The sequence below is a fragment of the Portunus trituberculatus genome, chromosome 39, assembly GCF_017591435.1.
Source record: "Portunus trituberculatus isolate SZX2019 chromosome 39, ASM1759143v1, whole genome shotgun sequence".
NCBI classification, from domain to species: domain Eukaryota; kingdom Metazoa; phylum Arthropoda; class Malacostraca; order Decapoda; family Portunidae; genus Portunus; species Portunus trituberculatus.
The window spans coordinates 13,104,746-13,128,794 of record NC_059293.1 but is presented as its reverse complement, the minus strand read 5'-3'; the positions used below and the strand labels follow the sequence as shown (position 1 = coordinate 13,128,794).

The 24,049-nt window shown below is 46.6% G+C and overlaps 1 protein-coding gene across 11 annotated transcripts in view; it reads left to right on the top strand.

Annotated features, from left to right (window-relative positions):
• Positions 1-24,049, top strand: part of LOC123515430 (homeobox protein prospero-like) — a 268,714-nt gene that overhangs the window by 232,291 nt on the left and 12,374 nt on the right. For 4 of the 11 annotated variants that reach the window (XM_045273988.1, XM_045273982.1, XM_045273981.1 and 1 more), the window contains 3 exons: positions 9,841-12,096; positions 18,427-18,468; positions 19,164-19,323. In XM_045273988.1, coding sequence (XP_045129923.1) covers positions 9,841-12,096; positions 18,427-18,468; positions 19,164-19,323 — 2,458 coding nt within the window. Of the gene's footprint in view, positions 1-9,840; positions 12,097-16,290; positions 16,389-18,426; positions 18,469-19,163; positions 19,324-24,049 lie in introns of those variants that run through there. The other 7 variants (XM_045273987.1, XM_045273986.1, XM_045273985.1 and 4 more) reach the window with 5 other exon arrangements.

Genomic DNA, 24,049 nt, shown 5'->3' with positions numbered 1-24,049 from the left:
GGGTCTTGAGATAGAAGGAAGGATAAGGGTCAAGAATAAGACATCAAGTGAAGGATATAACCGATGTTGCTGTATAACTGTTTCTTGTCACATCATAAGGTAAATTCCATCTTAAGACTCTTCTATGAAACTATAGCGCAAAAAAAAAAAAAAAAACTACCTCCGTTTACGATACGATACAATAACTGATCTGTCATGGAGGAAATTATTCTGAGGAACATTTCGTGACTCAATTTTCATGACAGATTTACCTGGGAAAACATTGCTACATATTACCGCTCGTAGTATTAAACGCTTTATTCTCTCATCACGATAATTTTCAAAAGTAAAAAAATATCATTAGTTAAACTTTCAGGGATGTCTTTTATAATCAATAATGTAGAATCCTTGTTTATTAATCCCTGGAATTATTAAAACACCCTTGAAAACCCATACAACTTCCACTATCGCGTGTTCAATATATAGTGGAGACGATGCTCCGAAATGTTTCAGAATACAGCAACGTCCCTGAGAACCGCACGCGTCGCACCTCTCAGGCTGACATCATGCAAGTACTGTTTGAGTTAACGCAGCGTGACCTTCCTGTATACTGCTGTCCGGGGGGAACCACACGGGTGCGTTCCCTAGCTTGGGTTGTACGCAGCCAAGCCCTGGGGCCGCCTTGACTCCCGCTCTTCCACTTGGTACTGTCAGGCCGGCCGGGCGCCTCAGCAAATACAGTTTATGTACATGTAGTAATGGACAGAGTGTGTTTGTTGTTGAGGGATACAGGCCGAGTCTATATTTGGGGTTATTTTAGCATTGTAGTTCTCTTTACCTGCTGCTTGTTTGTTTTTACCGTTTTTATCATATATATCTTTATTTTTTCTTATTCGGTTTACTTATGTATATTAGAGAGAGAGAGAGAGAGAGAGAGAGAGAGAGAGAGAGATTTACTTTTGTTTTGCTACATAATTATATACATTTATCACTAATCCCGTCTTAGCAATCTACTTCCCATGCTATGTAGTACAGTCTTTCAAGCCACACCTGCCCTTCTGCTCCTGTCCGCACCCCGGTGATCCTGTTGGTGTGCTCCTTCAGCATGTGTCCCTTGCTCTGTGTAGTGCCTGTGTTGTGTTGCATCGCTGTTTTGTGTTGTACCTTTGTTCTGTGTTGTTACAGTGTTCCACCAGTGTTGCACCAGTGTTGAACCAGTGTTCCGTGCACCAGTGTTGTACCAGTGTTGTACTAGTGTTGCACCAGTGTTCTGTGCACCGTTGTTCTATCAATGTTCCGTGCACCAGTGTTGAACCAGTGTTACACCAGTTTTGTAGCAGTGTACCGTGCACCAGTGTTGTACCAGTGTTGCACCAATGTTGTACTAGTGCTGCACCAGTGTTCCGTGCACCAGTGTTGAACCAGTGTTGCACCAGTGTTGAACCAGTGTTCCGTGCACCAATGTTGTACCAGTGTTGAACCAGTGTTGCACCTGTGTTGAACCAGTGATCCTTGCATCAGTGTCGTGCTAATGTTCCGTGCACCAATATTGAACCAATCTTACGTGCACGAGTATTGAACCCATGTTGTAGCAGTGTCCTGTGCACCGGTGTTGTATCAGTGTTACAAGCAGCAGTGTTTCACCAATATTTCGTCTACCAGTGTTGTTATCAGTGTTGCACCAGGATTCATACACTAGTGATCTACCAGTATTCCATACGTTAGTGTTGTACCAATGTTTTACCAGTGTCTCGTGCGCCAATACTGAACCAGTTTCTCGTATACCAGTATTGAACCAGTGTCCCGTGCACCAGTATTGAACCAGTGTCCCGTGCACCAGTATTGAACCAGTGTCCCGTGCACCAGTATTGAACCAGTGTCCCGTGCACCAGTATTGAACCAGTGTCCCGTGCACCAGTATTGAACCAGTGTCCCGTGCACCAGTATTGAACCAGTTTCCCATGCACCAGTATTGAACCAGTCTCGTGCAAAAGTACTGAACCAGTGTCCCGTGCAACAATACTGAACCAGTGTCCCGTGCACAAGTTTTGAACCAGTCTTACGTGCACCAGTATTGAACCAGTTTTACGTGCACCAGTATTGAACCAGTGTCCCGTGCACCAGTATTGAACCAGTGTCTCATGCACAAGTATTGAACCAGTGTCCCGTGCACCAATGCTGAACCAGTGTCCCGTGCACCAGTATTGAACCAGTGTCCAGTGCACCAATACTGAACCAGTGTCCCGTGCACCAGTATTGAACCAGTGTCCCGTGCACCAGTACTGAATCAGTGTCCCGTGCACCAGTACTGAACCAGTGTCCCTTGCACCAGTATTGAATCAGTGTCTCGTGCACCAGTATTGAACCAGTGTTCCGTGTACCAGTATTGAATCAGTGTTCCGTGCACCAGTATTGAACCAGTTTCCCGTGCACCAGTACTGAATCAGTGTTCCGTGCACCAGTATTGAACCAGTGTTCCGTGCGCCAGTATTGAACCAGTGTTCCGTGCACCAGTATTGAACCAGTGTTCCGTGCACCAGTATTGAGCCAGTGTTCCGTGCGCCAGTATTGAACCAGTGTTCCGTGCACCAGTATTGAACCAGTGTTCCGTGCGCCAGTATTGAACCAGTGTTCCGTGCACCAGTATTGAACCAGTGTTCTGTGCACCACTATTGAACCAGTTTTCCGTGTACCAGTATTGAACCAGTGTTCCGTGCACCGGTATTGAACCAGTGTTCCGTGCACCAGTTTTGAACCAGTGTTCCGTGCACCAGTATTGAACTAGTGTTCCGTGCACCATTATTGAACCAGTGTTCCGTGCACCAGTATTGAACCAGTGTTCCGTGCAACTGTGATGAGCTAGTGTTCCTTGTACCTGTTTTGAACATTTTTCCTCACACTTGTACGAGTGTTCCGTGCATCTGTGTTTTATATCGGACCAGTGCATTCCGTGGTTCCCTGCCGTCCACTATAGTGTTGCACTTACATGTTACGTGCATCGCAATGAACTTTATGGTGTACTGTGCACCAGTCTTCCAAGTACTGCAGTGCCCTGTGCACTACTGTGTCTTGCTCCCGAGTGTTGTACGCACCAGTGTTCCATACACCAGTGTTTTCTCAATACCAATGCTCTGTGCACTGCAGTGTTCCGTGCACTAGTTCTCCCATCCATCCAAGTGTTTCATCAGTGTTCCAAGCAGAAGAGTACTTTACCAGTGTTTTATGCACCAGTCCCGTCCAAGTGTTCCTTGCACCAGCGTTACACCAGTGTTCCGTGTACCAGCGTTACACCAGTGTTTCGTGCACAAGTGTTTCACCAGTGTTCCGTGCACCAGTGTTTCACCAGTGTTCCGTGCACCAGTGTTACACCAGTGTTCCGTGCACCAGTGTTACACGAGTGTTCCGTGTACCAGCGTTACACCAGTGTTCCGTGCACCAGCGTTACACCAGTGTTCCGTGCACCAGCGTTACACCAGTGTTCCGTGCGCCAGTGTTACACCAGTGTTCCATGTACCAGTGTTACACCAGTGTTCCGTGCACCAGTGTTACACCAGTGTTCCGTGCACCAGTGTTACACCAGTGTTCCGTGTGCACCAGTGACACACCAGTGTTCCGTGCACCAGTGTTACACCAGTGTTCCGTGCGCCAGTGTTACACCAGTGTTCCGTGCACCAGTGTTACACCAGTGTTCCGTGCGCCAGTGTTACACCAGTGTTCCGTGCACCAGTGTTACACCAGTGTTCCGTGCGCCAGTGTTACACCAGTGTTCCGTGTGCACCAGTGATACATCAGTGTTCTGTGCACCAGTGTTACACCAGTGTTCCGTGCACCAGTGTTACACCAGCGTTCCATGCGCCAGTGTTACACCAGTGTTCCGTGCACCAGTGTTACACCAGCGTTCCGTGCGCCAGTGTTACACCAGTATTCCATGCGCCAGTGTTGCACCAGTGTTCCGTGCGTCAGTGTTGCACCAGTGTTCCGTGTACCAGTGTTGCACTAGTGTTGCGTCAATGTTCCGTGCACCAGTGTTACACCAGTGTTCCGTGCACCAGTGTTGCGTCAGTATACGTGCACCAGTGTTTCGTGCGCCAGTGTTACATCAGTGTTCCGTGCGCCAGTGTTACAGCAGTGTTTCGTGCGCCAGTGTTACATCAGTGTTCCGTGAACCAATGTTACACCAGTCTTCTGTGCGCCAGTGTTACACCAGTGTTCCATGCGCCAGTGTTATATCAGTGTTCTGTGCATTAGTGTTACACCAATGTTCCTTGCACCAGCGTTGCACCAGTGTTGAATCTGTGTTGCACTAGTGTTGTTCAAGTGTTGCACCAGTGTTGTTCAGTGTTTTGTGCACCAGTGTCTTATCTGTGTTTCGCGCACCAGTATTAGAATAGTGTCGCCCAGTTTTGTGCCAGTGCTCTCCATTGTCGTACCAGTGTTTCACTCACCAGTGTTGTACCACTGTTACCCTGTGTTCCACCAGTGTTTTGCTTTGTCGCACCAGTGTTCTCCCAGTGTTGTATCAGTGTTACCCTGTGTTGCACCAGTGTTCTCCCAGTGTTGTATCAGTGTTACCCTGTGTTGCACCAGTGTTCTCCCAGTGTTGTATCAGTGTTACCCTGTGTTGCACCAGTGTTTTGCTTTGTTGCACCAGTGTTCTCCCAGTGTTGTATCAGTGTTACCCTGTGTTGCACCAGTGTTTTGCTTTGTTGCACCAGTGTTCTCCCAGTGTTGTAGCAATGTTCCTCTTTGTTGCACCAGTGTTTTGCTTTGTCACATCAGTGTTCTCTCAGCCTTATACCAGTGTCCTGTGTGTCAGTGTTGTACCAGTATTGTTGCAGTGTTGCACAGGTGCTCTCTAGTGTTGTATCAGTATTTCCAAGTGTTACACCAGTGTTTCCTAGTGTTTTACCAGTGTTCCGCAGTGTTGTATCAGTGTTCCGCAGTGTTGTATAAGTGTCCCGTGCACAAGTGTTGTATTAGTGTTGCACCAGTTTTTCAACCTCTGTGTAGCTTTCGCCCCAGGTGGGTCTCAAGTGTTCTAGTACAGGTGTTCCTTGTAAACTAGTCTTGTGAAATTGTTTACTGCATCTCTGTGATCTACAGTTGCATGGAAAATGGAATGTCAGGCGATTGTAGTTCAGATACTGTTTTGTTTTCCTCAGTGTTTGTCTTAGTCTGTCAAGTGTTGTTTATGTGGTTCGTTCTAAGAGTTGCATGGTTAGTGGTGTGTTTAATTAGACTAAGAGGTGGGAAGAGACATTAATATTCTTCTTGAAATATAATCTCTTTTTCATTATTTTCTCCAAAATTCCCTACTTTTAATTTAGCTTCGTTTTTCTTATTTTCTGTTTTTTCTCCCTCTTTGCTCACTCTGACTCTTCACTTTTCTCTCCTACTCATCTCTCTTTTCCCTTATTCCTATCGTCTCTTTCTCAATCGTCTTTCCGCACAGTCCTATCTTCTCTCACATTTTCTTGTATTCCCCAGTCCTATTTCTCTACTCCTCTATTTTCTCCTTTATTCCTCAGTTCTTCCTTATATAACTGCACTTACTTTTATGCCCGCGAGGTGAGGCTTATGTTTGTCAGATCGCGAGAACACAATTGTGCATCTATCCTGCCTTACCTCTTTCCTTCCCTCTTCCTCCTTCGACATGCAGGTGATTGTCTCCTGAATGAGGGTATTGCTACGTGCATGTATGTATGTGTGTGTGTGTGTGTGTGTGTGTGTGTGTGTGTGTGTGTGTGTGTTAAGAGCATGCCCTGTGTACTTAGCCATATTAAGCTTGTCTGCGATACCATGAAAACCAAACCAAACAAGTTGACTTCACATTTCTTTCCATCCTCGTCGTTGAGGTCATGTGCCTCGCCAACTAAGGCAGGTGTAGGGTGCAGGTGTGATCTGGATATTACAGGTAATCACATCATAAGTTCCCTGCTGCGGAATCGTCTAATTAACCGACTATTAACTAATTACTTCCGTATGTAATTCAGTGAGGTGGTGGTGTCGGTGATGATAGCGGTGGTGGTAGTGGTGATGATGGAGGAGGTGGTGGTGATGCAAGATTTATTTTTTCATAACTCGATAAGCTGGTTAGAGAGAGAGAGAGAGAGAGAGAGAGAGAGAGAGTTACATATCCGTACAGAATCAACATGTATGATAATAAAAACACAGAAAATCGGGATAAGAGGAGATAGATGATGGAGAGAGAGAACGAAGGAATAAAGAGAAGAATACGAAGAGTAAATGAACGGAAGCAGAGGGAGAAGCTAAAGGGCGTAAGGGGAGAGAGAGAGAGAAGGGAGGAATGGGCTGGAGATGAGAGGGAGGTTAGTGAGGAGTGAAAGGGAAAACTTAACAGGGGTGCTGGAGTGAAGTGTGAAGGAGGTGGAGAGGGAGTGGGAGAGACTGCGGGAGAGGTGGACGCAAGGAAGGTTGTGGAGAGAGTGGAGGCGTGGAGGCTGTTGGTTAGCGGGAAAACATACGTGGCATCCTTGACTAACGTAAGAGGCTAATGACTGTCATTACCTGCGCCTAATAATATACCCTCGCTGGCAACTCTCCTCCTCGGCACGCGCCTCTCCACCGCGCGTGTCGCTCTTGCCCGCTCATGTTCCACAATTTGAGTTTTTTCCCTTTTTAAACTTCACCTCTTCTTTTCCTGCAGCTTCCAATGGGAGCATTAGAAAGTACAATCATGGCACTTTCTGAAGCATTGGTCAGTTATCGAGTGCGTTTCCTCATAGATTTATAAAGCGAGGTTAGATTTTACGTGATCATTCCTCATCTCCACTCTGGCGGGCAGTTTTGAAACATTCTGAAGTCCATCCTCCGGTAGGCCTCGCTGGGTCGGGAGCGGTCAGTGCGAGGCTGGACGGGGAGGGAGACTGGCCAGATGAGCGGCTGTGAGTCAGGTGATCAGGGTGAAAGATATCATGTCGAAATCATCGCTGTCACTCACTGGCCAGGTCTGCTCGGACATGACACCACAATGAGGCGTGACCACGAGTCCAGCTTAGTAACTAAACCCACCTCACGTGTATTGTTTGCCTTCCGCCTCGTGTCGCACCCAATCACATGCCTATTTACTCAGCCTTTTTATCGTAATGAGTAAATAAAGACCCCCGTGGCGAGACACCGCTCATGTCACGACGCCCTGCGTCTTTCCTCATCAGTTGACACAGTTTTCGTAAGTTTGCCCTTTTGGTGTCATGTTTCGTGATGATGTGGCTCATTTGGAGGACGCATCGAGAGGCTGTTACGCCCCACCTGTGAGTGGCCGTTGGGAGCCCTTGTGTGGGTGAAAACACGGGTGAGAGAGGAGGAGGTAGAACATGAAAGAGACGGACAAACACAAACGGAGAGAGAGAGAGAGAGAGAGAGAGAGAGAGGGGGAAGTAAACAGAGTGCAGCACTCAGCACGGAGACATACTGGTGAATATGGAACACGCACCAGCCTGTTCCCGTCAGTCAGCGGTCCTCAAGGTATATTAAGTAGTGTTTCCGAGGCACCTGCGCGGCCCCTGAAGCGTCTGTACCACTCCTAGCACTGGAGTGGATGGCGTTGCTACTCCTGACGGTGGAGGAAGCACACGGAGCGAGAATAACGTGCTGCATACTTAGGGGACACGCTCTGAGGACATATGGACACTGTTGGTCCTAACGTAGCCAAATTTAACTTTATTTAATCTAACCTAACACTAGAGGATACGCTCTGAGGACACCGGGACATTGCTAACCTAACCAAACCCAACTGAAGCTAACTCACTGTAATATAACGTAACCTAATGTAACTTAGCCTACCTTAGACTAACTTTACGAACTTCCACGGCATTTGAACATAGCGTTTGCTTGCAGAACTTGACTAAAGGTAAATCAGCGTAACTTAACCTAATCTATTTGAAGGCTCGCTCTGAACATTATTACTAACATGGCTCTAATACTAATCTAGCGTAACATAACCCAACTTAACCCATTCCAAGCGTCTTTAAACATTGATATTGCTAACGAAACTTGACTAAACTTAACCAAACCTAATCTAGCCAAACGTAACTATATCTAACTTATCTTAATTGTTTCTTGGCTAATAAATCCTCTTTTTTCTAATCTCTGGTGACTTCTTAGTAACGAAGGAATACACTACGAAAATAAGACAACACACGACTAAATAAACATTACCGTAAGAAAACTGGGCCTTTGAATAAGAAGGGAGGACAGGGGATGGGAGAGATGGAAAGGAGGAAGAGGAGGGAGGAGAAGAAGGGGAAGGGGGGGACAAGGGTGGAGAGGACATAGTGGGGGGGAGGTAAAGGGGAGAGAGAAGGGACCACCACCATCGCCACAGCTGACCAGAGGCTCCACGATCGATAACCTGAGGAGTCGCCCCGCCACCGCCCCTCCCTCACTCCCTCCTTTACTCTCTCTCTCTCTCTCTCTCTCTCTCTCTCTCTCTCTCTCTCTCTCTCTCTCATTCATTTATCGTGTTTGTTTTCCTGTTTTAGAGAAGAAGAAAGTATTATTATTGTTATTATTACTCTCTCTCTCTCTCTCTCTCTCTCTCTCTCTCTCTCTCTCTCTCTCTCTCTCTCTCTCTCTCTCTCTCTCTGCATGCGTATGTTCTATTATCAATGACTTTATTTACAATTATTCTCTTTTAGAAGCTGATATTCCTCTTCTTTCTCCGTCAGTATCATCTGGTATTTTTGCGTTGCTCTTTCGTTTATACGTTTGGTGGATTTTGTTACTTCGTTTGATATGACTTGAGGGACGCAAACATTGAGAGAGTAGACGTAAGAGAGAGAGAGAGAGAGAGAGAGAGAGAAACTGTGCGTGTGTGTGTGTGTTTGTGTTTATAAAACTAGTACAATGTGGGAAAAACATTATCTCTCTCTCTCTCTCTCTTCTGCATCGCCTTCGTCAGGACATAGCAAGCATTCTTCTCTCTCTCTCTCTCTCTCTCTCTCATCCTCCGTGGCTGCTTCACCTTAGCCTCGAGAACCCGGCCCACAACCGCCCAGCCTCCACTCATTCCTTCAGTGCTGTGCGTATGCCATCTTTATGAAATATAAAAGCAATTCGCGGCCGTCACTCGCACGCGGTCCGCCACGGAGACCAGCTCTTGTTGTCATTATTGTCGAATTGTGAGGCGGCAGCGACCGAGTGGCTGGATCGCTCGCTCGCTCCTCGCCTCTCGCAAGTCTAAGGCATCGTATTTCCTCGTCTTTTTCTTCTCTCGCTCTCTTTTCTTCCTTCTCTCTCTCTCTCCCCTGCTCCTCTCAATGTCTCCCTTCTAAATTTTATTAGTGTATTTTGAAGCTCGCACCTCCCGTGCTCCGGCCTCTCAGTGCGCGGAGTCCGTCCTTCCCTTGCCAGGAGCTCGCTGCCGCCAAGACACTTGCTACTCCTCGGCGTCGTGTCTTGTAATTAATGAGGAGCCGTGTGGGAGGCTGTGAGGCGACTCGTGAAGCCTCTTGCAGGCACTAATATATGTTTCGTGGCATACAAGTTTTATTTTCCATAATTGGATAAGTTGGCCAGAGTTGTTTTCTCATGAGCCTCATTGGTGATTCTGGAAGAGAGCTGCTGGGAGGGTCCTCATCTGACGGGGGTGAGATTGTAACGCGCAATGTGCCAGCGGCCGCTATTTAGCAGGTTCCGCGTCCGGGTTCGGCACCTTTTTTTCCATATAATTTGGACCCTCTGTCCATGTCGCTTATTTCCATACACCTTCCGATGACATTTTCTACCTTTTTGTAAATTAGATATTTAACATAATTATATGTTATTATATATTATAAGACGCCAAGAAGTTACCATTGCGCATCCTCAACATACTCACGTACGTCTCTCTTACCCTTACAGGCGCACCGGATGAGCCAAGCAGCCTGATTGGTGGAGGCTTAAGAATCGGGACTCGTGACGTAGCGCCTCCGTATTGGCCACCGCTACCTCTTGCTCCACCCACCCTGCATCCTCCACCAATCGGTGCGCTGCCTACCGTAGTGGCTCACGACGAAGAAAGCGATTGCTTCATGCTAGGAGAAAAGCTGTCGAAGAAACCGAAACGGATCAGAACAAGAGTAGACGCCGGAGAGCCAAGGAACTCTTACTCGGCCTTCAGTAGTCTGCCCAACCTGTGTGGTGTTAGTGTTAATGCAGTCAGGCCGGGAAGTGCTCCCAACCTCTTCAGTGCAAGTCAGTCTTTTTGTGGACTACCGTTTGTGAACTATTTCAATCCCCCACCCACGGCGGGTTCTCGCGGTATGCTAAGTGAGTTATTCGGCGCCCACACCAAGCCTGTGGCGCCCTGCCCGCCCGAAGACACAGTGGCAACCATGGGTGTGTTGGACAAAGTGACAAGCTCGAACGTCCATAGTGCTGATGCTGTGAACTCGGTGATTCGAGGACCAGAAGCAGATAACGTACTCTTACGAGAAATACTACAGGGGCGTAAAAGAGAAATTCTTACTATGGAGGAAATAGAGGCCGCCCGTTCTTTACACAACAATAATAATAGTTATAAAGGTGCCGCGGAGCCAGTGGAGACCAGTAATGAGGACACGAACGCTGCCAGGGAGGAAAGTGTGACCGCGGAAGATCCTCGCTGCGAGTCTGAGGTGGAAGAGACCATGAGTCAGAACAGCCCGCGCACAGACTCCCCCGAGCCCAGGAAGCGACTGGAGAACATAGTGAGTGTGATCCGCTCCTCGCCCACCCCGAACACTACTGTGAACGGCTGTAAGAAAAGGAAGCTGTACTTGCCTCAGCAACACGAGGCAAGAAACAGCTATGACTCGCAGACGGAGGAGGGCGAGGCCGCGGCGGAGCCTGACAACAAGACGAGACGCCTGGAGGAGGACGAACAGGTAGAGTCGCGGGCGCCGGAGTCTGGTGAGGAGGGGGGGCTACAGATTGACTTGAGTGTCAGGCGGCGCTCCCCTGAGACTCAGCGTGCCCCCTCCCCCAAACCCCCAACTTCCACCTCTTCGAGTGACTCCAACGACGCCTCCTCCTACCTCCTAGATTATGCCCAGCGTCTCATCCGCACCCAGGAGGAGAGACGGAGAGAAAACGAGTTGAAAAACTCAGACTTGACGGAAAAGCTTCAGCTGTTAAGAAATCTAAATCTTAACTCACAGGTGACAGACCTCGAGGGCCTCGCCGATGTGTTGAAGACGGAAATTACCGCCTCCTTGGCCGTCATCATCGACACCATCGTCAACAAGTATGTGCAGCAGAAGAAGCTGTTGACCAAGCAGGCGGAGGTAGCGGCTGAGCAACTCAACCGAGACATTGCCTCGCAGCTGATGGAGGGCTCCCGCTCTCCTCGTTCTCACAAGATGCTCGACCGCACACCTCCCAACATGCCAAGACTAAATGGCATGCCCGCCCCCAACGGCCCCCTCAACCTGTCCCCGTACCCAGGGTCAGAAAACAGTCTAAACAACCTCAATCTCCCTCACCTGCGGCCGCCCATGTACAAGCCTCCTCACTTCTTCCAGGGGAGCTTACCCCCCATGGGTGGCATGATCCCCAGTGGTCAGACCTCCCCCTATGGTGGCATGGAGCCCGAGCAGGATGAGGCGCTGCCATTGGTTGTCACTCCCAAGAAGAAGCGCCATAAGGTGACTGACTCCCGCCTGACGCCTCGCACAGTTGGCCGCCTCTTGGAAGACTTCCCCCGCTACGGAGGTCCCCTGCCTGGCATGATGGGCCCCGCGTCGCCCCGCAGTTCGCCTCCCCCTCCACCCATGAGCCATCACCCGCACCATCGGCCGTCTTCCTTCCCCCAGCCCCCGCCGCTGCTGCCTGTCTCCCTCCCCACCTCTGTAGCCATCCCCAACCCATCTCTACACGAATCCAACCTCCTGTACCCCGGCTACTACAGCACCCACCGGCCGTCATCTCCTCTGGATGGGCGGCGTGACGAGTCTCCAGCGGGTCCTCCGCCTCCACACCACCATCCGCTCCTCCATCCAGCACTGCTCGCAGCTTCCTCACCCGACACCTTCTCTCGCTTCCTGCACGGCGCCGATCACGACCGGGCCTCCGACTGCTCTCCAGCAGACCCACACTACGACGGAGTCCAGCCTACTATATCCTTTTATTCACCTCAACGTAAATATCCAGTGATTTGTTGTTTGTTTGTGTTTGCTTCGCAGCCATATAGCGTATATATATATATATATATATATATATATATATATATATATATATATATATATATATATATATATATATGTATGTATGCATATATATATATATATATATATATATATATATATATATATATATATATATATATATATATATATATATATATAGCATTTAGCAATCTTATCTCATGTTCACTGCTGTATTCTCTCTCTCTTTCTATCTATCTATCTATTTCTATCTATCTATCTGTCTATATGTATCTGTACCTATCTGTCGCCACCACCACACTTTCCCTGCCCTGTGTTCCATCAAGCATAGCGTTCAGTGAGTGACCTCCTCCTTCAGCCTCATGGCAGTGTGATCAGTGTTTAGTCAGAGAGTCACTCGGTGTTTGTCCAGAAAAGTGCTCAGAGTTCAATCCACACTTTATTCAAAGTGACCACGAAGCAATTTCTTCCAAGTGCTAAAGTCAATGTGCGTGTGAACACCAAGAAGTCACCATATCGCCAAACAGAATCAGACGAACATCCTGTGTTGTGTCGCTTCACAATAATATTATCAGTTATCGTGTTGCCCCAATTTGTTTGTGAGTCGTGTAAGCGTCTTTCTGCTTTCCGTCCCGCTGCGAGATATCTTGACTTTGCCATCTCTCGAGTGATTCATATGGGAAAATATCAGAACACAACTTCACAACGCCATGTCCAAATAATAGTGCTTTTATTTTGAAGACTTCTTATCAGTGTCACTCCGTAAACTTATCTTCCTGTGCAGATCTTGGAAGTGAATAGTGTACCTTCATTCCCTCAGTGCATCTTGCGTGTACCCCTTACAGTATTCCCATTAGTGTGTAATTCCTTGCTCCGTCAGTATGCTAAGTTTAAGTAACACTCCATCCATAGTCCATACACTCCTTCCATCCTCGTCTTCGTTTTCCTCCTCTTCCTTGTAAAGTTCATGGTGTTAATACTATCTCCCTGGGCCATGTTCTGAAGTGTTTTTCCCTCCCAGTTCCAATATATTAGCTGTGAATGGCTCTGTAACGTAGTAGTGACTCATATTTTCTTTGCTCTCAGTTAATATTCACCTTCAGTAGACTCTTAATCCTGCAGAAGTAGTGATACATTAACTGGCCCCTTCAGTGTGACGCCTAAGTAGTGATGTGTCATGTCTCCAGTAGAGCTGTCACCCCTTATCTCTCTCTCTCTCTCTCTCTCTCTCTCTCTCTCTCTCTCTCTCTCTCTCTCTTTCCATGAAACCCGTAACTTAAATATAATGGCTAGTTTACTTCCCTTCCCTCGCGCCTTATCATTTCTCACACCCTCGTTATTTTCTATCACGGCGTTTTTAATCTGCTTTGCTTGTCTGCTCGCTGATTTGTGTCATGAGTAATATGAGTAGAGTCCCCAGCCCGTGTGTCTTTTATGTCTTCCTTCCGTGTGCTTCCCTTCCCCCTTCGCCTTGATGATTGATAGTGTCGCGTGAAGGAAGGTGTGCCAAAAAAGACTCGTGGCTAAGTCATCCCTGAGCGGCGGACAAACAGCGAAATTACTGCTTTAAAAAGTTAATCCTCGCGTGTGGCATTTGGCTATAAGTGAGCCCTTCCATCGCCTTCCCAAGTGATCTTCCTTTCATTCTGCTTGTCACCCGCTCATTATCTTGTCAGTGCCTTTATTTGTTGGTTGGTTTTCTTCATACTTTTTTTCTTTCTTATTTGTCTTGCTCCCTTCCTCTCTCTCTCTCTCTCTCTCTCTCTCTCTCTCTCTCTCTCTCTCTCTCTCTCCCCGTTCACTTTTTTGGTGCCTAGTGTCAGTCTCATGCCTCTTGTTCACGTGATACCCACTTCGGTTGTGTGAAGAATCCATAAACACATTCACTTTCTGTCATCTCTATCATTATATTCATGATATTAAGTTCAATCTTTCTGTTTCGTCTTTTGGTACCTGTGTTATCTATTTTGTACGTACGTCTCTCTCTCTCTCTCTCTCTCTCTCTCTCTCTCTCTCTCTCTCTCTCTCTCTCTCTCTCTCTCTCTCTCTCTCTCTCTCTCTCTCTCTCTCTCTCTCGTCTTATTAACGGCCTCTTTTTGTTAGCTCCTCTTTCCCATTCTTCCTTTTGACCCTTCGGTATTCATTATTCCTGCCTAATGTCCGCGACCTTTATCTCTTAGCCTCTCCACATTTGCGGGTTTTCTTCTTTTTCTTCTTCGTTTCATTTTGCTCGCGTAGTCTTTCAAACTTTACATCTCCCCAGATAGAGACAAACAAGAAATAATCATGTGCTCTTCCTCTCGCATAGATATAATTCTCTCTCTCTCTCTCTCTCTCTCTCTCTCTCTCTCTCTCTCTGGTTGGCTGGCTGGCTGGCTGGTTGGCTCAATCTACCCAAGTCCTCCCTCACCTCAGCTCTTCTCTGGTTCCCGTTTTCTTCATCCTCCCTCCTTCACTCCCGCTCGCTTCCCTCCCGTGTCCCTCCGAGCCTTGCATGATACCGCCAGCCACCAATCAGGAGGCTGGCCGTCCCGTTGGTCCGGTGATTGTCTGCTCCTATTGGTCGCCGCGAGAGATAGGACCCTGAGAGACGAGAGGGGGCGGAGGGGCGGCTGGGGAGAGATAGAGGGGGGGATCAGTGGACCCCTCCTAGGTTTCTCAGGGAGGGGGCCGCGGAGGTTATTTGTTATTTAGTGCAGGATGATGACACAGTGTGAGTAAGTGTGTGTGTGTGTGCGTGTGCGTGTGCGTGAGAGAGAGAGAGCAAGGGGTTGATGTTGCTCAGGTTGGCTTAAGTAGAATTTGCATCTCTTGTATTATGTGCATTGTCTGTTTTTCTTCATGTTCTTTTTTTCCTTCCATGTTGTTGTCTTCGTCTCTCTCTCTCTCTCTCTCTCTCTCTCTCTCTCTCTCTCTCTCTCTCTCTCTCTCTCTCTCTCTCTCTCTCTCTCTCTCGCTATTAGTTTTCATGCACCTTTCATTCAGTAAACCAAATATGGCATAATTGATAGCAAGTGTCGTAAATGCATTCATACACGCACGCGCGCGCGCACATACACACGCACACACTCGAAGGCACGCACATCGTCTCTCCGTCAAGTTAAGGTGGACGATATTGCATCTTGAGGAGATATTATTTCCAGGATTTGCAATGTCCACCCTCTCTTGGTGGGGATTCCTAGAAAGGCTCTCTCTCTCTCTCTCTCTCTCTCTCTCTCTCTCTCTCTCTCTCTCTCTCTCTCTCTCTCTCTCTCTCTCTCTCTCTCTCAATCCATTTCTTTTTATAAACAAACGCATTTTAGTTCGCCGAAGTGGTGGTGTCGATGTTATGTTAGGTATGATTACATAGTGTATTTCTATTGGTGATAATCCGTAGTTGCCATGTTATTGGTGGTAGTGGTGTTTTAAGTGTCGTAATATAGCACTGGTGTCTTGGTTAGCTCATCTGATGAGTCTTGCAGTGAAGTCAAAGGAAAAGATTTAGAGATATTGGTTGAAAGGGAATGAATGAAGTAGAAAGCCTTGATTTTCTTGGTTCCCTGGTGGTGTATAGTGACATTCTTAGTGTAACTGTGGTGAAAGTATAGTGGTAATCATTATAGTGATTAGTGGTTGGTTAATTCTGTAGTGAAGGTCGGAGGGGAGATTTAGATTCATTACCTGATGGGGAGGAAGGAAGTAAGAAGGTCTGCTTTCCTTGCATCGTCCCCTGCATGAAGTCTGGCAAGGTGTGTCAGGTTACTCTCACACCTGGTGCCTCATCAGCCAATCTTTCCACTTATCTATTCAGACACACCACCTGTAGCATCGTTCCTTCTCATAATCTCTCATTGATATTAAATTGGGCATGATAATCGTCCCTTGATATAAATTCCACCTGCACATACGATTCCCTATCCTTCCTATCATTTTTCGCCCCCTCTAGAAAATCTCTTTAAAATTCTATACTAAGGCCATGCAATCCGTTCCTTGTTCTGTATTCCATAGCCTTTTTGTGATATAAATTCTCTATCCATATACCTTTTTATCTATCCTTCATTTTTTCTCCCCTTTAGAAGCTGCCTTTTCAAGATCCTATAACAAATTCCGTCGATTCTTTCCTTCTTGTCCATAGATTCTACATGTATATTCGCTCTACGCTTTTTACACTCTTTTTCACTCCTTTTAGAAGCTGCCATTTCAAGATCCAATACTCGGTTGCTGCGCTCCTTTCCATGCCGTGTCCTCTACTCTGAGACGCTGGGCTGGGGAGGAAACCGCCAGGAGGTATTTTGTAGCTCTGATCTGGAGGGATTGGTGGTGACTCGTGACTAATCTGTGGATCATCTCGGGTTGCAGACGGGGGACGGAAGCCAAGCCGGGCACTGCGAAGGAAGGATGAAGGAGAGGCTCAGTTTTCACGTCACGGTTCGCGGTGTTACTCATCCGGGTGTCTCGTGGTTGCGGGATAAAAGTTCTTACATGTTAAACCCCTCCTACGTCTATCTTGCGGTAAATGTTTCCTGCAGGGGTGCGTGTATCAGGCGGTGACCCTCGAGAGGCTGCCGAAAAGAGGCGGTGTAGTGTTGAGGCGAATTGCATGACTGAGGTGCAGTTTTAGGTGTAGTTTGGAGTCACGCGTGCCTTATTCTGTTGTCTCATCTGCTGGTCTTATTATTAAATGTCTGTTTCACTCATTAGAATCATTTCAAAAGGCCACAGATATAATAAGCATTGTTTTCATAACTATTTTGTTAACGATACAAATTTCCTATCAAACTACTATTATAATCTGGAAAGTACGCTTGAAGATCTCACCAACTCTAACTACAACATAAGAATAAAAGAAGCCATGATAAGACGCTGATACGAGATTAGGATACCAAGTTGAACTGTGGGTGGCGTTTCTTTGGACCGGAAAGCCTGGAAGTCGTCGCGTGGAGGAAGTGGCGGGCTCGTGTTCCCTTTTCCTCCCGGCCAAGGCACAAAGAGTGTGTCGAGGGATACGGCAACCATCGCGCTTTGTGGGGTTTCGTTACGAGTCGATCCCACTCTTATTTCAGCCGATCCGACTTGTGGTTCGCCGACGTCTACAGGGTGAGGCAGCACTCTGACTTCCTAATTGGATTACGGGGCCAACTCAAGATCTTATTTGGTGCTCGAAACCTTCTAAGAGACGCTCCTATTCGTTACTGTCCAGCCAATCAGACAATGGATCGTGTTTTCTTTCTCACTGTTCAGACGTAAAGAATTGTTTGAGAGAGAAAATGAAGACGCGACTAAGATGGAGGAGCGTTTGCGTACGTGGGGGGACGAAGACACCGGCCATGAGGTGACACAGGTGCGGTCAGTTTCATTCCTTTCCGATGCACTTGCGATTTAATCCCCCAACCTCTGCGGTATTCGAAGCCCCACGATGATATCTCCGTTGTTTGTTCACAGCTTGAGGTTTCAGTCACCTCGTGATCCCTTCCCTGCCCTCCCCCTCGCCTATAAGTCCCCATAAGCAGTATCAACGCCCTGACGAGACCTTGGATGCTCTTCGCTCTCTTCCTCCTCCTTCCCTTAGGTCTTCCTCCACAAACTTGCATCATTCATAGCTACACTCATGCCTCGCCTTTCAATCACCAACACTGTCCACCTCTCAGTCCTTCCGCCGCAGCTTGTCACAGCCTTGGTCACACCTGCCACACGCCCCTCCTACGTCTCCTTACTCCGGTTTAAGATAGAGTTAGCTCTTCTGAGTCCATCCGGGAGCGGAGCCCCTGTCCATTTAGGAGGACAAGGGAGGGGGGAGCTGGGATCGTCATAGGCTGATTAATTTCTCAATTATTCATGACTAACTGGCCAATTATCTCATTGTGCCTCTGATGATGGGCACAGCCAGTCTGGAGAGGTCCGCCTGGCCTCATTCGGTGACACGGGTGATGGTGGCAGTCTGATTATAGTCTGACCTGTTCCTTCCTTCCTTCCTTCCTTCCTTCCTCTCCTCGTCATTAATTCTACTATACTCGTCTCCCTTCTCGTCTTCCTAGTCTTGTCTCACTTAAATACCTACGTTTCCTGCACTTCTTATTACTTTTCTCTTCTCTCCCTTCTCCTTTCCTTCCCTTTCTCTCTTAAGATCTTTCTCTTCCTCCTTGTCCCTCTCCTTTGCTTTCATATCTTCCTTCACCTCCTTGCGTTCCTCTCTTCCTCCCTCCTTAGTAGTTTCCACGTCGTTTGTCTGTCCCTCCTCCTTTTCCTTCTTGCCTGACCCTTGATGTCCTTTTGCCCCTTCATCTGAACACCTCAAGTAATGTTCGCTCTTGTTTGTCTTCCTCAGGGAGAAGCCTTAACCTCTCTGGCCCTGAAGAAAGTATGTTAAGTATGTTTTTGAGTTTTTGTCTTTATTGTAACTATACACTATCCCTCCAGTGACATATTACGTTTTCAGTTTCATCATTTACGTATTAGTGTATGATTTATCGATTCGTCTCCGTTATGTTCCGTTGCGATGCCTTTTTTGCCTCCTTTCGTTGACTTTTCTAGTTTGCATCGCTTGGTTACTTAAAATCATTCATAATTGCCTTGTTTTATGTTTTTTTATTGTTGATTTGCCTCCTGTTCGCATCAGAGCTTCCCTTGTTTTTAATTCATCAATCTCTTCTCTCTCTTCTCAATCATGCTTACCTTCAATCATTTCCTCCTTCCCTCACCTCCATCACACACGCAGCCTACACGCAACCACAACAGTGCAATACGTGAATATATAAAATCATGAATACCTGACCTTATTTTAAAACTCACGGTGTATATATATAGTGACTGTGAAGCATACACGTTGAACAAACCTGCATTCCTGTACGCACACTCACGGGGACTCTTCATACTCTGGCCGCTGGTAAACGGAGAAGTCACCTTGGTGGCCTCCAGTCTAGCTGAGAGTATCGAAGACTCCCGTAGTGCGGCGCTGGGTGTGCTGTTTCCCACTTTCTATATGTATGGATCGCGCGAGGCCCATGTGTTTTGCTGCTGTGTTGAGTTGAATGTTACAGTGCAGGTTCTCTTCCTTAACTCCAGCGCACTCCAGCACACTGACGCCGATGCATCTCCGCAAAGCGAAGCTCATGTTCTTCTTCGTGCGGTATCCCTCGTCGTCGGTGCTCAAGACCTACTTCCCAGATATCAAGTTTAACAAGAACAACACTGCCCAGCTCGTCAAGTGGTTCTCCAACTTCCGGTGAGTACATGAGTCCCTTTAGTAACCACGGAGGCCACGGGAGCCTTTCAGTTAGTTAGTCATTCAGTCAGTCAATAAATTAGTCATTCAGTCGGTCAGTAAGTTAATTAGTACACCAGTCAGTCAGTCAGTTATTATTTAGTGTGTCAGGTGGCGAATCAACAAATATTTTTTTACATAATAGGCAGTAAAAGAAACGGTTTTTTTTTTTCCTCTTTTTTTCGTAGTGGTAGTAGTAGCAGTAGTAGTAGTAGTAAAATGAGTCCCTTGCAAGGATTCTCTCTTAAAACTGACATTGTTGTACTAATAATAGTGAGGATGATCACGATATTATCAACCATACATAGCACTAGTTACAGTATCACTTGCGTATAGAAACCATCAAAACTCATCATCATCACAAAGATTAGAACCAGAGAGAGAGAGAGAGAGAGAGAGACGAGCTAAGAAACTTCTAGGAAACAAAACTACATGGAAATTAGAGGAAGCATTAAGGAGCGTGGCGTTTACCTGAAGTCCACCTGTAATTGCGCGACTCACCTGCGTGCGTGTGGCGAAGTCTAGGAGTGTAAAATGAACGTTGACCTCACAATTACCACTGGGACTCCTAGGAGGAAAGGAGAAGGGGAAAGAGAGTGAGAGAGAGAAGGGAGAGGGAGTGGGTGAGAGGTGTGAGAAGAAGGGGAGAATAATGATGTGCGAGTGAGAGGGGTGGGAGGACGCAGATATGAATTAGGTGTGAAAGAGAGAAAGCAGGAGAGGGGAAATGAGGGGAGAGGGAAGGGAAGGAGAGGATTGACTGGGAATTGTTTTGGGTTATAATGTGCGTGTTCGTCCGTGTGTCTGTGTGTCCGTGGCTCTCTCTCTCTCTCTCTCTCTCTCTCTCTCTCTCTCTCTCTCTCTCTCTCTCTCTCTCTCTCTCTCTCTCTCTCTTTCCCTCCCCAATGTTTGTCTGCATAGATATTTTGTAAGATAGTTATCTGCATACTTTACATAAACATTTTCCTCCTCCTCCTCCTCTTGCCACAACTTCTTACACTTTAAGACGTCTTCCTTGAAAGTTTACTCTCTCTCTCTCTCTCTCTCTCTCTCTCTCTCTCTCTCTCTCTCTCTCTCTCTCTCTCTCTCTCTCTCTCTCTCTCTCTCTCTCTCATTGGCGTAGATGGACAGGGAGGCGAGTAGAGTTGACAGAGAGAGAGAGAGAGAGAGCTGAGACGGGATGAAAAAAAAAATAAATGAAAAGGAGTGATAATGAAGGGAAGAACAGGCACAAGCGATGGAGAGAGTGTAATTAATGCAGTGAGGCGGGCCGCGGGTGTTATGAATGTTGAATTAAGAAGGGGAGAGAGTAGCCCTGCCCTCTGCCCTCTGCCGCCAAGCCTCCTTCCTTCCTCCTTTCCTTCCTTCCTTCCATCCTCTCCTTCAGTTCTTTCCTTCGTATCGTCTTTATTTCCTTTCTCCGTTTTCTTAGTGTCTTTGTTTAACTTTTTTTCTTTCATTTTTCTTTTTTTATTTCTTTCTTTTCGTTCTTCTCTTCTTTTATTTATTGATTTTCTTCAGTCTTTTGCTTTCTTTTCGTCTTCTCTTCTTTCTGTTTTGTTTCTTCTACGATGTTTTTTTTTTCTTTCTATTCATCATTTTCCCTCCTGCTACTAACAATCATTGTGGCTTTCCTTTATAGTTTACTCTTTTTTTCTTTTCTTCTTTCCTTTCATCCCTTTCCTTCTTCCTTTTCTGCTTGATCTTTCTTTCTTTCATCTATCCATCTTCTTTTAAAAACCGTGCCACTGACGACGATGCTAGTGATTCTTGTACGTACCTCACCACCTTTCAGAGTCCGTCCCTCCCACACCCCTTCTTTATGTTCTTTGTGAGTGAAAGTAGATTTACGTGAGAGTAGATGAAGGAGAGTAAAGAAAATATTATCTCTCCTCTCGTCATCTCTTCACCGTTCTTGTTCTTCCTTTTATTTTCACTGATTATAGAAAGAGACATCAAATCTACCACCCTCTCTCCCCTGCCTCTCACTCACTTCTCCCCCCCCCCCACCTCTCACTCTTACTCTCACTCTCGCTCCTCTCCCTACGTAGCCCACCACTTCTTCTTTTGTCTCCACTAACCCATTACCTCTGTGATGCGCTCCTCCCCTCCCTCGTCCCATCCTCACCTCTTCTTCCTCTAGATCTCTCGTCCCCGCTGCATTCTCTCCCTCCGGCCTTCCGTCCCGCCTCTCTTCTCGCTCCAGCCTCCCTACCTCCTCCGTCTCTCTCACGCCTCCCTCCCTCCCTGCCTCCTTGCCTCTATGCTCAAGCCTTCCTTCCTTCCTCCCTCCTTCTCGCTGCATCCCTCCCGCTTACCTCCTCGCTCTAGCCTCCCTCCCGCCTCTCCACTCCTCTCTCTCACTCCTCCCTCCCTCCTGCCTCCTCGCCTCTGTGCTCGAATCTTCCTTCCTTCCTCTCTCCTTCATCCCTCCTTCCCTCTCAGTGCATTCCTCCTGCTTGCCTTCTTGTTCCTTCGCGCATTCTTCTTTTTCATTTCATACATTTGCTTTCGCTGACTTCACTCACGCGTTGACTGGTTGGTTACTTTGGGCGCGAGATGCACTTGGGGTGTCACCGGTAAGTGCGAAAGCGTGGATAGACGTAGGTCGGCTTGGGGAATGGGCATGCTTGGCCTGGCGATGGCTTCAGGCTGGAAAACCAATATTGACTCTCCAAGGAAAGTAGAGGTAGAAGTAGATTGAGAGAGAGAGAGAGATTCTTTCCTTCCTTCCTTCCTTCCTTCTTTCCCTTCTTTTCAAGGTCATCTCTTTCTCTTACCCCTCCTCCGAATCCCTCCCTTCATCTCTCCTTCCCTTCCCTCCTCCGACCCTTGCTTGCCTTTCCTTTCCCGCCTGAAGGAAGGAATGTCCCAGTGGCCACGACCACCAAGACCTTATTCATACCTATCTTGAAGTATTAGTCTTTTTATGCTGGTATTTATTCCTTTGCTCTCTCTCTCTCTCTCTCTCTCTCTCTCTCTCTCTCTCTCTCTCTCTCTCTCTCTCTCTCTCTCTCTCTCTCTCTCTCTCTCTCTCTCTCTTCTTATACTGTTGATAATTGCTTTCCTTTTTCTTTCTTCTATTTGTTGTTATTATCTATGGTATTTCATTATCTCACATCTTATTATTGTCTCTGTGTCTCTTCTTCCCTCCCCCTTCCCTTCCCTTCCTTCCCTTTCCTTCTCTCCTCCCCTTTCCTTTATTTTCATCGTTTCATCTCCTTTTGTTTCTGTTCGATTTGATTTGCGTGCGTGTGAATGTCTTCTTTTGTTTTACGTTCTTAATTTTCATCGTTTTTTGTTTCGCTAATATCAGTGACCTTCAATTTCTTTCCCTTCTTGTGACATTTTTTTTTCCTTCCTTTCTTTCTTTTTCCTTCTGTCATTCACTACTCATCGATCTTTTGTCTGTTCTTTATAAGTGTAGTGGCGCCTTTATTGGTGTTACATTAAAGCTGGCTCCAAAAATTATGTCGCGGACTTGAAAACGATTACTCCACTAGCAAGATTTGGCAGTATGATAGAATAAAGGGAAAACAACAAGCGAACTGTCATATTTTGAATTCATAGTTTCTGGAATATTCAATGTTATTTCTCACCGGATGTTGTTCGTCTTTGTCATTATTATTTTTTTTTCTTTTTGAGTTCTTATTTCTTGGTCATTTATTGTTTTTTTTTTATTCTTCATTCCTTATTTCGTGCATTACGTTACTTAATTCATCATCGTTCTCTCCATATGCTACGTTTCAAAAGTCTTCGTGCACATGATCCTCCTTTGAAGAATTTAATCATACCTTTACCAATGCAGTACTTAAATAATATATGTGCATACATCAAGAACGTGATTTATCTCACTTTAATTCATACTCCATAACGTCAAGTTCAAGTATAAATAAGAATAATTTTGTATTAAACTTTCCCTCATCTTTATTTAAACTTTACCCTTGCGTGGATGACGATTACGGGGCGAACCTTAGCGAGCCAGGTGTTACATTAACGGTCTGCAAGTATCACAGGTGTGCGGGGCAAGTTACAGGAACGCGCCAGGTGGGGGTAGAGAAGGAAGAGGAGGAGGAGGAGGAGGAGGAGGAGCAAGCAATGAGTATACCTTCTCCCGGATGTCTTCTTGTTTACTTCCCTCATTCATGTTCCGGGAAAACGTGCCGTAGAGAGGGGCTGTTGAGAGGCACGACGAGGAGCAGAAGGTTGGGGTGTAAAGGATGAAGTGATAAGAGTGCCGCGTCGCTTGTGTGTCCTTCAGTGTGCTTGATAAATAATGTAGGTATCGTCGTAGTTGCTGTTGCTGTGTTCTTTTTCTTAGATTTGTAGTTATAGTAGTGATCTTTGCGCGTGTGTACTTCTTGGGATGTTTGATAAGTAATGTCGTCGTTGTATTTTTTAGACGTCCTTCCTGTGTGTGTGTGTGTGTGTGTGTGATTTTGTTGTTGTCTTCATCGTTATTGATTTCATAGTCGTCATGCTCTTTAAAACCCATGTGCTTCATAAATGTCGTTGTGCTCTTTAGAAATCCTTCCTTGGTAGCATTGCAGAACAAGTCCTCGCATGATTTGATTCAGAGTTGCAATATCTCGCATCACTTTTCCCTTTTCATTTATTCTTTGAAGTCTTTTTTTTATGGTTCGCCTCTTTCCATAAGTATCAGATAAGCCGGGAGAATAACGCTAAG